The sequence below is a fragment of the Melanaphis sacchari genome, unplaced genomic scaffold (assembly GCF_002803265.2).
Source record: "Melanaphis sacchari strain LSU unplaced genomic scaffold, SCAv2.0 Contig36_pilon_pilon, whole genome shotgun sequence".
NCBI lineage: Eukaryota > Metazoa > Arthropoda > Insecta > Hemiptera > Aphididae > Melanaphis > Melanaphis sacchari.
Window position 1 is genome coordinate 4,272,400 of NW_020271232.1, and position 16,849 is coordinate 4,289,248.

The 16,849-nt window shown below is 24.9% G+C and overlaps 1 protein-coding gene across 2 annotated transcripts; it reads right to left on the minus strand.

Annotated features, from left to right (window-relative positions):
- Positions 1 to 3,285: 3,285 nt before the first annotated feature.
- Positions 3,286 to 16,458, minus strand: LOC112596966 (UDP-glucuronosyltransferase 2B2-like). 2 transcript variants are annotated; one of them, XM_025342859.1, is made up of 5 exons: positions 16,366 to 16,458; positions 13,184 to 14,084; positions 3,997 to 4,216; positions 3,715 to 3,934; positions 3,286 to 3,649 (listed from the first exon to the last, which is right to left on the minus strand). In XM_025342859.1, exons 2-5 carry the CDS (start codon positions 14,006 to 14,008, stop codon positions 3,364 to 3,366), a joined length of 1,551 nt encoding a protein of 516 aa, XP_025198644.1. In that variant the 5' UTR covers positions 14,009 to 14,084; positions 16,366 to 16,458; the 3' UTR covers positions 3,286 to 3,363. The 2 variants fall into 2 exon arrangements, with proteins under 2 accessions (XP_025198644.1, XP_025198643.1); XM_025342858.1 differs by lacking the exons at positions 13,184 to 14,084; positions 16,366 to 16,458 and adding an exon at positions 8,574 to 9,430.
- Between the last annotated feature and the right edge of the window lie 391 nt (positions 16,459 to 16,849).

Below are 16,849 nucleotides of genomic sequence, written 5' to 3' on the forward strand. Positions count from 1 at the left end.
AGTCCGGCGGACAACTTGAAATCCGGACTCCGTGAGACGGCAGAGACAGATCCACTTACGGTTGTCAGTCAGTCCGTTCGTCTATCGCTAATATTGTAAGATATGAATATCGAAATATATATTGTGTTATGAGTGTTATGACGAACGACGATGTGCGACGCGACGAGCAGTACGGGACGGATAGCGAGCAAATGAACTTACTGTAACTTGTAAGTTGTAGGAGCAGGAAGCGCGTATGGTGCACTGCAGCGCCGCCGCGGCAACTAAGGTCAGCGCATGCGCACGTGGTCACAACTCGACGCGGTATTGCGAAAGCGAAAACCTGGTAAATTTGGCCGTTCTCCGTAGGTATACGTTGGGTGTAAAAAAAAAAAAACTGCCGTTTTCCTCTATGTATAGTACCTATATATCTCTCTCTCTCTTTCTCTTCGCTCTGCGCTACGACACCGGACCGCCGTAAAGCAAAAAAGCTCTCTAGCGAGATCTATCGATGTACATGAAACGTACACAATTTAACTTACAATCAATATTTTCGTTAGATAAATTCATTGCATTTTTTATATTTATTCTTATAAAATGTACAGAAAGATAATTAATTTTTTTATTATTATTATTATTTAAATTAACCATCGGCAACAAAGGCCAATGTGATTTTAAAAAGAAATATACAGTATAATATTATACGTAATATACAATAGAGCAAGCGGATGGCAAATCCGCAGCCCGTCTTGGATAATTTTACGGCCCTTGAGGTTTATCACACATTTGTAAAAAAAATGTATTTTCGTGCCAATCGAATATTCCGCGGGATGTCCGCACGATGCGGTGTCTATATTATTAAACGTATCGCAACAATTATAATAATTCTAATACCTACTCTAATCTTAAAACAACATATTATTATAGTTAGGTACAACTAATAGAAAATTATATTGTCAATATAAAGCGTGGCCAATAACGGACATAATCTGACCGTTCACTGTGACTTGAAATACGCGGTTGAAAACTTTTTTTGTTTTGTTCAAATTTAAAATATATAATTTAGTATGCGGTTAGTGAGATTACAATGTATTTCTAAAATGGTCCACAAAATAATTAGGGTTAACCATCCCTGCAATAGAAAATTATAAATTTTGTACGATAATTAATTAATTTTATGATTTATTTATTAGTTTTGACAAAAATATGAAGTCGACTATTTATTTGGAGAATTTTTAAATAATTTGAACATGTAATCTAATATAGGTAGCCTTTTTCTTAAACTCCTTGTATATGTGAGACATTCCGTTAGGATATGTTTAATAGTCAATTGGACTCCGCATAAAAGACGAATTATTGGGTCTTCTGCTCTTCTTTGCTTATTAGAAAGCTGTGCGATATTTATGAATGACCAATACGAAGCCTGTTTATTGTAACCTCAAGTTTCCTTGGCATATCCAGTAGATGTGGTCAAAGAGATACATTTAATTTTATCTCGTGGAGTTTGGCAATTTTAAAATTCCAGCTTGCTTACCAAGTGTAATGGTATTTGATTTTAATCAATAATTGAACATTTCTTTTAGATATTATTAATGTAAGAAAGATGAATAGAAGAGTCGTTACTTTTATTGTTTCCAGGCCTGCCTTTTTGTTTCTTCGATATTACAATGCGCCGGGATCCAAAAGATAAGTATTTTGAATTTTTTATTTATGATTTTGAAAATGAGGTTTTAAATCTTTTTGGTGATATCAAATGAATCGTGCACGTTTTCTTAATTATTTATGACACTAAATAAGTCTAAATATATGATTGTATTTTTTATATTATATTTTTTTAATTGATCAAATGCTTTTAATATTGCGAGAGCTTTATTATTAATATGCGAGAAAATTTAGCACGAGTCAGGAAGTTTATACTTGTGTTTGGTGTTTCTCCACATTATCAGGACTTCAATCTTTTCGTAGCGCTTTGATGAGGCTCTGTACATTTTTTCGTCACTGCTTTTGTGATTTAAGGTGAGAAAGTTTTGCTTAATCATGTTAAGGGAAGTAATTATTTTTTTAAAGATAAACAGTTTGTGTTAAAGAAAAGAGACCACGGAGAGTACTAAGGACGAATATAGCGGTCAGTGAGCCAACTATTCTAATTTCTAATAAATAAAAACATTTATAATCAGAAGTTAGGACAGTAAGTATATATATAAGCATATCAATACAGAATAAACATGAATTGTGGTATTGTATTATTAAATTTAAAATCATTAATAAAACATAATAGTCATTAAAACTTTACAGTTTGTTATCGGGAATTGAATAATACTTAACTATTTGATTTATTTTTAATAATTTAATACTATACTATCATTAGCAATAGTTCTATTTAAAATATTAATGACACACATTTAAATAATAATTAAGTGTGACTTCTATAAAAACGATGCATCATCTTAAGTATTTTTATTCTTTACTGAATTCCTCCTACCACTTTACATTACAGTTGTTATTAAATAGTTAGACTTAAATTTTCAATATTCAATTTTGTAACACATATTCAACATGTGCCTGAATTAATGCTTGCCATAGGGTTTTAAAAATAATATAAATAAATAAGTAGTCTTACATCAGTACCAATTTATCATTGATGGTTGTTAAAATATTAAAAAAGTTCAAAGGTAAATAGTTTCATGCCACAATGAACAAATATTGCCACAAAATAAAAATAAAGCAAAATTTTATCATAAATTTAAAAGTACTTTTACTGGACAATAATGCTTTGAATTATTGAGTATCACATTTATATACAAAAAAATACCTTAAATGCATGTTCTACCTACATTTTTATGATTAAAGTTCTTCTTTTAATGAAAAAATTATAGATTTATTTAATTAAGACTAATTTATCCAGATTGGTTCTTTACCACGTGAAACCACTTTTGACAAACATTTTATGAACATCCTTAGAAACTTAAAAAATATAAAATTCTTTAAACTTGAATAATGAATAACATATTTAAATTAAATAAAGATATTATATATCACAGAATCTATATAATGTGCCTATTACGATGCTAACGTAATAATAATAAGTAATAACGCCAAACCAACATATTCGTATAATATCATTATTAGTAAATAATATTCTCAATTCAATCGACTAACTTCTACTATGACATTAAAAAATTATCAGTTAATAGCAATAATAATATTTAATATATTTAAGATATCAAAAAGTAAATATAACACTAAAAAAAAAAAAGTAATATTTTTGTAAAATATTTTTAAATTACATATTTATATTTAATCGCGATTTTCATAGTTACCAATATGATAATTTTATTTTACTTTAATATACTCGAATAATTTAGTAAGATGATAGTACTCAAATTATTCTAATTTTGGTTTGATCATTCTTGAATATTTTAAAAAATAGTAAAAAATAATTTTAAAAACTTTATAAGTAATGAAAATGACTAAAGAAATAAAAATTAATATGACAACAATAACATCCAATAAATAGTATTGATACCACGCCAAATTCAATGCATGAGATTTTAAATGTGGTGCACCTTTATGACGAATTACATACTCTGTCCAGTAAACAACTAATTCTGCTGGTGATATTGGTCGATCTTTAAATCTTTCAGAAGTCATTTTAGCATTTTTCACATATCTATAATAATATAACATAATAAATGATTAATTAGGTATTTAATGTTTTTACTAATGCTAACTCACTTTTCATTATTAATGAGTTCTAAGATATTTTTTAACAATTCATCTTTTTGTACTGTTAACAGATCCATAGAAATTCCCATTCCTGCTTCAACTAAGTTGTCTATGTTTCTTGGTTGATCGTAGAATAGGGGAAATCCAAGAACAGGAACACCTGCATCTACAGCTTCATATACACCAGATATACCTCCATGGCTAATAAATAATTTTACATTGGGGTGCACTAGAAAATTAAGTTGAGTATAAAATTTACTATATAATCGTATTTTAATCAAAAAATCTTACTAAGTATATCGCGCTGAGGAAACCATTTACTTGTCATTACATTTATTGGTTTATCTTTCATTTCTTCCTCACATTTCCATAATACTCTCTGAGGTACTTCTGCTAAAGCTTCTTTAAATGCACTTTGAATATGATCTGGTAATGTTGACATTGATATGACTGAACCAAATGTAAAATAAATCACTCCATGTGGTGAGTTTTCAATAAACTCCAGTATATCCTTAAATCAATAGAAAGAAAAAAAAATTTTAACTTATAATAGTAATCAACCAACAATATAAAACATAATCATCATTTTATAATAGTTAATAACCTTTTCACTACGTTTAACTTTATTAATTTTATCTCATTAAAAAAAAAAAAAAAAAAAAAAAGATAAAAATTATCTAAATACAATTGTTTAGTATTTTCACATATACTATTAGTCTTTTTTTAGATTCTAATTGGAATGATAAATATATTAAGTTTATAATGATGTATGATATTTCTATGCTTCATGATACCTTTATGAAGAACGATAATTCTATTATTTTTAATTTTTAATTCTGGTTATTAACTGAATTTTTGATACTTTGAGGACCACAGAAAAATTACTAATATGTTTTAACTTAATCAGGAAAAAAAAAAGAAATTGAAGAAAACGGTAATTTTTTACAAAACCAATTTTAAATTATATGATGTTTTTATGATAATATTCATTATTCAATCAATCTAAAATATACCTAACAAATGATAACTTAAAGTTAATTTTTAAGGTTAATTATTTACTTTTTCTTGTTTTTTTTTTTTTTTTTTGTATATGTATCTAAAACAAAAAAGTTTAATTTTTATAATGATATATGAAGAAGTTATAAGAAAAATAATTTTGTTTCATATTTTTATCTCAGTGAGTAATTATTATTTTGATAATATTCGCAATATTATACTTATATAGTAGTAATTATAATAAAGAGCTCTCTAACATAAATGTAACTTTCATAACTTAAATTATCTAGTCTTCATTTAATTAAACAACATTATATAAATTAGAAAAGAAAAATAATCTTTTCAATATTTCAATTAAATAAAATCAAGTTGAGCGAAAAAATAAAATCTTACATTATTTGTACGTTGTTGCATGATGATAATACAACAAAAAATATATATATATACATATTTGATTGCTATTTAATATTATCATAACAAACCAAATCAATACAATTAAAAAAACGTTTTGGCTTTTAACTGTTAGATAAAATATAATTTCATATGATATGATTTACTATTTAGTATACTTTTAGAATATTCTGCACCGCCTTCAAATGGATACCACTCACGGAAATAAAATTCGGAGAAAAAGGTCTCGATGCTTCAGTAATATGATGACTATTTATAAATAACGCAGAAGGTTGTACAGGCTTTTTTACGTCATATGGTTTCGATTCAATGTATTTAAGCAGATACTTTGTACAACCGAATGTCAACAAACTGTACGACAACAAAGCAGCATTGACGAATCGTTGATCGAACGTTTTGGGAATACTGTCATCGACCATAATATTTGATACCAACGCGAGAATAAGCATATATCCAAGGTAGTTATATTCCAAAAACTTACCATTGAATGCAGTGCTAAATATATTATTGGCAACTTCAACTTGGTGGCTATATATGACATACAGTTCAACCAGATGGGTTCGACAAGGACCAAATCAAAATTGGTACAAACGAGGCCTTCTAAAATGTCTTTAAATTGTTTATTTCCATGAATAATATCCCAATAATATCTTGATCTACGTGGACCAAACTATAAAGTCTTAGTTGGATTGTCGAACACTTTCATTATATCTGTGAAGCTCATCCCAAATTTAATTGATATATCATCAGATGTATCGATTTCCGTATAATTTTCACGGTTATCTTCTGTAATTGGAGTAAATACAGTAACATGATGTCCTTTATCCGTCAACGATCGTAGTACTGAACTAAAAAAGTTCCAATGGCTTTTGCCTGCTACCGTTTCTATTGCTAAAATGTTTGCACTTTCCGTCGGTTGTATCCATGATCCACGAAACGTTGAAAATATTAAAAAAACTATCAACAAATATAAAACTTTTATATTGCAATCCATATTAAAAAATATATGCAATTCAAGTTATCTATGTATTTGGACTGTTTGCTACATGTAATAAATTAAATTACTAATATATAATTATTAAACACTAATTTTCAACTAATAAATTGAGTATCGTATTAAAATCCTCAATTCATATTGTAGATAATAACAATAAGTCATTATTTTTTGTTATCTCGTTTTCTTAAAATTTCTTAAGAGGACGTGATACCCACATGTGTTGTCTCCGTCTTACAAATGCGTAACATGGTAAATTTTACGCTCAGCAGATCACGTTTTGCTTCGTTAGATTAAAAATTAGAGTGAATTGATCTCTTATAAAATTTAAAAGTAAAAATATTATAAAAATTGTACATCTTAAAATACTTATAACTCGCTTCAAAATTAAAATATAGTAAAAATCCCATGAGGTCGTCTAAATAATATTTTTACTTTTAAATTTTATAAGAGGTCAATTCACTCTAATTTTTAATCTAACGAAGCAAAACGTGATCTGCTGAGCGTAAAATTTGCCATGTTACGCATTTGTAAGACGGAGACAACACATGCGGGTATCACGTCCTCTTAAAAGTAACCTAAAGCATATGCACTTCTAACAAAGCAAAAATATTCCTATCAGTGTTAAATTTTATCTAATTATAATGTTCTAAAGAGTAAAAAGTAAATTATTTAAAAGATAACAAAATTAACAGGAATATCATCTTATTTTCTTAACCATTTACCATATATACATATTCCACCACTTATAAAATTATACTTTTTGTAGTTATTTATAATTATCACTATATTATCTTAATAATGTGAATATTGTATTTATAAATTAGTAGTTATTAGTTACTAAGGTTCAAATTATAAATATTTTAATAATAAATAGAATAGAATTATGTTAAAACAATAGCAAAAACGGCCTGTAAAAATTAACCTATAAACTTTTACCACAGACTTTAATTGTTTATAATTGTGTTAAGGGAATTAGAAGCGGCGATTTTCTGTCTTTGTCTAACACACGTGTAACATAGCATTATAGACGTATTCTATTTCCAACGTACCTATTGATATAATGAAACGATAAGAATTATGAAAACAGATATAAATTTGTAGTCAAGTCTACTTTAGATCGACTTTCTCACATTTGTGATTTTTTTGAACTAAACTTCTCCGAAAATTGAAATATGTCAATTTTTTAATCACTCTTTTTTAATATATCATTTTTAAGATTTTCGAATGATAATATCAAAAATGTGAAAAAATCAATCTAAAGTAAACTTGATGAAAAATTCATATCTGCTTTCATAATTCTAAATCGGTACGTTGGAAATAGAATACGTCCATAATTCTATGTAACACGTGTGATAGACAAAGACAGGAAATCGCCGCTTCCAATCCCCTTAATTATAACTAGAGACCGACATTATATGAACATGCAAATGCATGTTATATTATTATTATTAACAGCTCGGATAACTACAGTACATAATAATTAATATAGTAAAAGTTAATAAATAATATTATTAATTTTTCTATTAAAATTAGAAAAAAATTATATTCACTGTAAGCAATACAAAAATATGAGATACAAAATAATATTATTCTAAATTGAAATTAATTTTGGTTCTTGTATTTTTCTATACAAATATAATGAATTATACTATTCATTGCAAAAAGTGAAAATTTTCATTGTTTTATTAATTTTTTTTTTTTTAATAATCGTTAAATATTTTCCTCCTAGTTGTTTATATTTTAAATCTTATCAGTTTTCAGTAAAGACCGGATTCTCGTGCAAATGCACTTTTTAAGGCGTGTCCTAAATTCTTTAAAAACAAGCTACGAATTCAAATCTTTTGGTTCTATCCTAGTCTTGTATTAAATCTTCAAAGCTTAGATAAAAATGATATTTTTTATGAATTTCTAATTATAAAATAATATTGTAACTATACATTTTTGAAAATTTTAATTGAATAAGTAACTAACTTATTACTAACTTTTGAGGAACTTAGTATTAGATTTTTAAGCATTTCTCCCAGTGAATAATTTTTAATCAACATTTTTAAAAAAAAATCAAGGATTTCAAAATTTTTTATACCTATAAATATGCAATAAAAAATGTTACCATAAAATGAAAATATTAGATGAGAATTTCAAGTGTCTACTGTAAATATTTTTGATATACAACAAAATATCAAAAATTGAGAAAAATAATTATTTCATCTGTGAACATTTTAAAAATTTGAAATTAAAATAATCATAAAAAATTAATTTGGGCTTTGTAGATTTTTTGTATGAGTGATAAACCAAAATCCAAATTTTTATCATTACCTACATTTAAATTTAAATGCACATAAAATTATTCTAAATATTGATTTACAATCATATTCCTAAAGCAGATTTATTATATTAAAAACCTTGTCATTAAATTATTTAACTATTAATGGATAATTTTACTATAATAACTTCATTTACTCACATTTGGTATACTTTTTGGTGGTTTTAGATGTATTCCTCCAATCGGTATGGCATTTACAGGCATAGGTCTTGATGCATCAGTAATGTAATGTGTATTCATAAACACCAACGACGGTTTTGTTGGTTTTATCAGATCAAATGGCTGTACATCAATTTTTTTCAGTTCCATTTCTTTCAAAATTGATGCCAAAAAACTAAAACCCCAAAGTACGACATTTGAAAATCGTTGAGCAAATGTTCTAGCTACCACACGATGAGCCAACAAATTAGGTACAGTTACTGGATTCGACACATCTCCAAAAACAATGTGTTCAATGTAAGTGATCATCGGCGAAGGGATAACGTATATAAGTGGCAAGTTCAGCTTGGAAGCTACATAGGATGAGCATTCCGACGACGTTATTTCAGCGATGATAACATCATATTTTGATTTATTACTGCTTAATATTTCTCGCATATATTTTTGTTCATAAATAATACTGCAAGAATTGCGAGACAAATCCATGAGAAAAGGTACCATAATCGTAGTTTTGCCAAATGTATTTAATGTTTCTACGGCATCCAATGAGACTTTCGTCGGTAAGTCTACATAGACTTCTGTATAGTTGAACAGATTTCCATCGAGAAATGGAGTAAATACGGTTACATTATGACCATTATCCGACAAAGTTCGGAGAACTGCACTAACAAAATTCCAATGACTCTTACCACAAATATTTTCTATTGCAAGGATTTCCAATGCATCGACAGATGTATAAGTCATCGAAACGGTTAGGATATAAAATACTGATAACTTCGCCGTACATAAAAACGAGTTCATTGTTACGGTTACTTTAAAAGAACTGAATATTATACCATACATTTTTTTCGTATTAGTTCGTTGAAACGGCCTTATCGGTTTTTATCAATGTCTTTTCAGTTTGAAAAGTATAGTATATTAGCACACTACTATCCCTTCTCTAAGAAAAGAATTTTCACTAGTATGGACTTCATTACCAGTGGAGTGGGTGAAGCAATCGGAACGAAGGCAGGGAGAGACTACGAAGTAATATTATTTTTTTTTACACTGTTAATAATATAATTATATTATATATGTAAAGATATTTTTTCCTTCCCTATACTATAATAGTTAAATAATATTTGTCAAAAAATTACATACTTACAATTAACATACCATTAAATGTAGTTTTTTGAAATTTCCGTAAATTATATACATACATCTAAAATATAATTAGTTGGTCAGTTCATAATACTCAAAATTAGTACGGATTCTATTAAATATCATGATTTTGTGTCATAGAAAGATTTTATTTGGGTTCATAGGTACATATTTTAACAGGTTTCTATTTTCTATTAATGATTTTTCATTATTATTGTAAATAGTATGTAGATTAATGTATAATTTTAAATCGTATTTAAGCATATTTTGTTTAAGTTTATAAAATAATTAAACAGCTATAGTAATTATTTACATTATCAAAGACTTAGTTAATATTTTCCATATTGTTGAATAATATACATATATACCTACTTATAAAATATACTAAGTATATGAATAATTTTAATGTATAAGTTACTAGTTTTCTAATCAGATTATAATAGGTTATAAATCTCTCATAAAAAAATAAGTTTACCAGAAATTCATGTTTACATTAATATTTTTTGTTAGAAAAAATTTAGTTAATTTTTTCATATCTTAATTGATATTCTAAATTAAACTCGACAAAAAATTTTAGATCTTCGAGCATTAGATATTTGTTCACATTATAATACAAACATTTTTATTACTGCTACGTTATTACTTAAAAGGATGTCTTTTTCATATAAATGCGTGAATGCTTAATAGCATTTAAATAATATAATCTTAACTGCATTTTTAAATACTTAAAATAATGTATCGTAAACTTTAATTAATAATTAATAATTATGATAAGTAATATAAGGGTCCTAGAAGTTAGAAAAATTGATTTTCACTTTAAGCAATTTGGACAATTTATAATAAAAATATTATAAAATAAGATTCTTTTGTAAAATATTCTAATTTAAAATAATTTTTGTTTTGTAATTTTATCTTTTATATTATAATACATACTATAATTTTATATTCAGGTTAAACAAATGTAAGCCCCCTAAAAAATTAAACAGTTAATTCCTCTAAAAAAATGTTGCTACAGTATTACACTTACGTTAATTCTCTTAAATTAGCGTAATCCAGAGGACATCACGTGAGGGTGGTTCTATTTATTCTCAAAAAATATGTGTATTTTAAATTAAATTTATACTTCTCTGTTCATATTTTATACTTAAAACAATTCATCGTCATGCTAGTTTAATTAAAATTATTATTAGTGATTTCGTCATGTTGATAATTATTTTTTAATTGAGTTATCATGTAAAAAATTCCTTACTACAACAACACCACTTCGTTTTGCCAGTTTGAATCAATATAATATGTTCAAAATAATGTTTATCTATTTTGCTCACAATTAATGAACGTTCATGATCATTGATCATAAATTATATTTCTGATATACGTACGGATTAATTAGTAAATAAATACGTTATGTTAAAACATCATACAAAATACAAACGATATAAATTTATTATAAAATAATATATATCAATTATGTATATAAATGAGAAGGGAAAATAATCAGACCAATTATATTTATTTATAGTTATTATTAGTATTATAAAAAAAAACTAAATTACTTGTTCGAATAGATTAGTATATGTGTTTATCTACATGATTAGATTAGATAGATGTATAATTTTATGACTTAAAAATTGCTATTTGATATAAAAAAAACAATATAAGTTGAATTATTATTAATTAAGATGTGTATAGTTTAAATTTAATAATCATGATTAATAAAATAGGTATACACACTATACAATTTATCTACATTATGATCAAAATTTAATAAATTTGTTTATTAAAATTTAGAAAATTAGAAAGAACTCAGTTATTCTTTATTTGATCCACATACTAGTTATAATAAAAGTAGATTCATTTTTTTAAACTGAATAGAGATAAATATTTTTGCTATATTAACTTTTAACTTATCGAATTAAATTTATGATTTGTTAACTGTTAACTTCTAACTTACTCTTAACTTAACTTGAATTAATTATTTTCATTAACTTTCCCATCTTTGAGAATCAAATAGGTATTATACGGTAGCAAAATGTTTTTAGGGGAATTTACAAAATGTTAGGGAGTTAACATGTGTTCATTCTGATTAAATTTAATTAAAATAAAAAAAAATCATATAAAGTTTTTTCACTGGCTGATTCTTTTAACAGTACAAAATAACAAACTAGAACCAACAAATACGTTAGGTTTTTAAAGATAAAGTAAAATAGTTTAAATTTCTCTACAATTTATTACCAATGTAATATTTTCCATTTAAATCATACATTTAGATTTAGATTTTTACAAAAATAAAATTAAAATTCTTCCAAATATATATAATTATTATATTAATAATTAAAAAATTAAAAATAAAACTTTTTATTGAAAATATGTAATTCCTGTAAGAAAATCTTTAATATTTGCATTATTGTTGTAATTGATACATAAAAATGTATTTTAGTTGTTCTATCTTGATAATTTATTTACCGAGGAGTCTTGTTATATACCCCCAATATACTATACTATTCGACTTTAAATCTATTAATACTCTTTTACTTTTTGAATGTATTGTTAAAACGTCAAATCGAAAAATACATACAACTTATAAGTCATGTGAAACAATTATTCCACGTTTCTAAAGCATTATTTGTGGTAGTTTAATTTTTAATTGGTATTACATAGTAGCGGAGAAGTAATGGAGATTCACAGTAACGAAAAAGTCTTCTTTCATTATTATACAGGTGATTTGCAATAAATTGTCGTGCTGTAAATTTTCATGTGATCAATTATTTGTAGTCTATTATTTACAATCAATTGATGAGGTATTCATTTTCAAGTATTAAATAATTAAAAATTAGTATAATATTATAATAATTATAAGTTATAACTATATTTTTATGTTTTTAATGCGCGTAATTAATAGCATTTAAATAATTATTTAATTCATGTAGATTACATTTAAAATATTTAAAATAGTTAACAATTTTCTTCATTTATTATATTTTAAAGGTTAATGCATAAAAGGTACTCATTAAAATTTATTTATTATTATAATAGTATTGAACTCAGGTAGTATCTTAAAAATTAAAATTTTCATTATTTTTTAAAAATATTAAAAAAAAAATTGAAAAAAAATATTAAAGAATAATAGTAATCATAATTTAATAATTAGTAATAAATAAAATCTTTAATAAGATTATTTTAAACCAATTTTTGGTAAAATTACTCAATTATTTTCTGTGAACGCTATTTAAATAGAAAATATGAGTAATAATGTACAACTTTCATAATATATTGCATAGTTTTGTGAAGTATTTTAAAAATTATCAAACATCTCACATTTAATATTTACTTAAACAACTTAATTTATTTATATTATATATTATGCATGAACTCATTTATAAAAATATTTTTTCAATATTAACTTGTGTTACTTTAAATGCAAGCGAATAAAAATATTAACATGGTTAACTTACTTTTGATATAATTTTTGGTTGACTGAGATGTATACCACCAATCGATATAAAATTTGATGGCAGAGGTCTCGACTGTTCAGTAATATGATGAGAATTGACAAACACAAGCGAAGGTTTAATGGTCTCGATCGAATCATACGTCTGAGGATGAGTTTTTTTAATTTTCCATTCGTGGTATTCTCTCGAGATCAAACTGTATACCAATAGCGCTGAGTTGATACATCTCTGACTAAATGTTCTAAGAAATGCATGTTTACTTAGAATATGCGGTACAACTGCAGGGTTTGGTGTATGTCCAAAAAATATTGGTTCTATGAATGTTAACATTGGCGATGGGATAAGGTACACTACAGGAATTCGAAGTATGCCTGCTACATGTGAAGCACACTCGGTGGCCATCGGTTCAATCAGTAAAATCTCGTAATCTGAATTATTTTTGACCGTTAAGATCTTATTTATGTCATTGTTATTATACATATTATTACAACGACTTCTTGTAATATTAACGCTTTGGGATATAAGCTTTACGGTTGAACTGAGTGTTTTCAAGATAGTCAAAAAGTTTGTTGAACTTGTAGTTGGATAGTCTTTAGATGTATCTATCAAAGAACAGTTCACACCACAAAAATCAATATCGGTAAATGGAGAAAAAATGGTCAAATTATGTCCTTTTTCTAATAAAGACCGTAATACTGAACTCATAAAATTCCAATGGCTTTTTCCACCTGTCAGCTCAACTGCTAAAATTCGTGCCGAATCGGCTGGCAAAATTATTGTTGAGCATCCACATACGAGCAATATTGCTATAATCATTAAGCGGGACATGATTTTTAATTTAATATCCTGTTCAACCTTGAACTAACATTTACATTCCTTTTTTCTGTGGCCTTTACGTTCTTCCCTATAAATAATATAAACAATACGTATATAAATACTAATTATTGATTATTATGATTAAAGTCGGAGCATAAAAATATATAAATTTATAATGTAAACATAATATAGAAGCAACACAATATTAGAAAAGTTCATACATAATAATTCTTTTATAAATTGTATACCCATTTATCTATATAGGTTTTAATTTTACAATAAAACGAGTGTTTTATTTTTAACTCATTAAAATTCTGGACAGTTTTTAGAAGAAAATTTTATCTAATATGTAATTTATGCAAAAATAAAAATCTTCCTAACTTTTAAAAAAATTTGGAAAAAATTACAAAAAACTGCGGAGTAATAAAAATTTTAACGTATCACCTAATAGTTTTATTAATTATTTATGTTATTATTTTATACACAAAATATAATCTATTTATAAAATATGTTGAGTCGTTTTAAGAAAATGTATTTTTTATAACTTAATTGCAATTAACATTAATAAAATGTTTGTTTATTAACCGAAAAATTTGAAAATATAACATAAAATATGCTTAACAATAAAAAAAACTAACTTATTTATAGTTAGAAATAAAGAATTTAAACAAAAATAAAGCTTATTCCCTCAAATGATTTTAATTAGTTTATTAAAATTTAAAAAAAAATTAACTTTGAAGCTTACATTTTCGTCAGGTTCTATATTATATTATTATTATTATCTTTACATAATCATATTATTTTATGATTATTAATTAAAAAAATAAATAAAGTGAAAAAAATTTTGACCTTTTTAATCTAATCTACCCCAATTAATAGAATTAAAATATTTACTAAATAAATAATATCATTAAGTTTAGCAGGTTTAAGTAAAATATAAATATAATTTAATTTAAAAAAATATTTTCAATAACAGAAATCAATAAATAATTCTAAAACACTTAAATTATTATTATTGATAGTTATTCGTCATTAACGAATAATATCCATTGAATATACTGTTAGTATTTTAATTATGAAACAAAATTAATTAATTAAAAGTTTTATCATTACATAAAAATTAAATTCAAGTTAAAGTTTAAAAATAAGAGCCATAATTTTTATCGCAATTTAATGTTATACTGCAACAGATAGAAAAAATAATATATGAATGAGATGGGAATATGTATAATTATTATAATCATACGTACTAATAGAAAATGGTTATTATAAGTACTTATGCCAACACTAATCACAAGGTAATAATAATTCTGCTATAGAAACAAAGAACACACCACACACACTTGCAAACACTGTAACGAGCGAAGCAGAACTAAAATAATTCATTATTTCATTATATACAAATGCAATATTATTAAAATAATAGCATTATAAATTGTTCTCATAGCATTTTTTTAAAGTTCTAATACCTATAAGTTTTTATATTGTAAAAAAATTTTTTTTAACTTCAAATAGCTTAAAATACATGTAAAACTTATTTAAAAATCTCATTTTATACAGAAAAATATAAATTAAATAATAGCGAAAAGTTTCAAGTTTCTACGACTGATATATTTGAACGATAACAAAAATTGTTACTAAATATTACACTGTCTAATTTCGTCAAAACTTCAAACGCTATTAAAATATTAATATTATTACGCTAAACTTTTGATTTTAAATTAAATAAGAAAAAAATATGAAAAATCTTAGATAAGAATTTTTAAGTCTTCGGTATTAAAAGAAAACTATAGATTTTTAATTACAAAATAATTCATAAATGTATGTGATTTGTCGAAATTTGAACTTAAAATGTTTATAGAATAAAATCATGACATATTTTTTCAATATTGTTTTTTAATTTCTGTATGAATATCTAATGAGAAATCTTGTACAAATTTGTATTATTTTTATAAAATATTATAATTCGTAAATCAAATAATAAACTTAAAGTTGAAAATCTTCCCGATTGTTTTTAAAAGTACATAGAATTATGCCTTTGGACTTTCCTTTCTCCTGCTACCAAAAAAAATGAATCAATTACATCTAATTTTCTACCAGAAACCATCCGTGAAATTGAAAATCTAAGTATTTTTTTTTACTATAAAATGTGTACTTACGAAGAATTAAAAAAAAAAAATAATAAATTTTAGTAATTTTTAAATCAATTAATTTAAAATAATTCAAATATTTAACTTTAACCTGCAATAATTAGCTTAATTATACGTATAAGATGTTCATTAAAGTAATAACTAATTTGACGATTAGTATACAATGTATAATATAATATAAGTAATAAAAAATATTAATACTAATTGTTTGTTCTTCACCTGTGATATGAAATAAACTGCAATGATTAGCGCACGTATAAATGTAAATATTCAACAATAACAATAAAAATAATCACGAAGACGTGATATTAACTACCGCAAAGCAAAAATATCATATCTGATTAAAAACGGTGGAAAACTACAAAAAATATATAAACACTAAAGCGCAGTTCGGTTATTATAATAGTTTATACTGCTGATATAAATAATAATTACAACTTTAATTTTAAATAACACAACATTATTCACAAATTACTACAGATAGTGTATTTTGTTGTGTGCGAGTATGTGTTATCTTTCAACAACGGAGGCAATTGAAATTTATTAACTATAGTTTTCATCTTTTGGTGTAAAACAAATAATTTACGATTTTTTATGATTTTGATGACGTTCATCAACATTTTAATTTTGCATAACAAACGCTATAAAAAAAAAATATAATGTGAATTACGCTCAAGTTTTATTTTGATTCCAGTTTGAAACA

Excerpts from the sequence above, each read along its gene's own strand:
- LOC112596966 (XM_025342859.1), bottom strand. The coding sequence starts at position 14,008 with ATGTCCCGCTTAATGATTATAGCAATATTGCTCGTATGTGGATGCTCA. Across the intron at positions 3,935-3,996 it reads TCCTCAGCGCGATATACTTA|TGCACCCCAATGTAAAATTA; the intron begins GTAAGATTTTTT and ends TTAATTTTCTAG. Across the intron at positions 3,650-3,714 it reads GAACTCATTAATAATGAAAA|ATATGTGAAAAATGCTAAAA; the intron begins GTGAGTTAGCAT and ends ATATTATTATAG.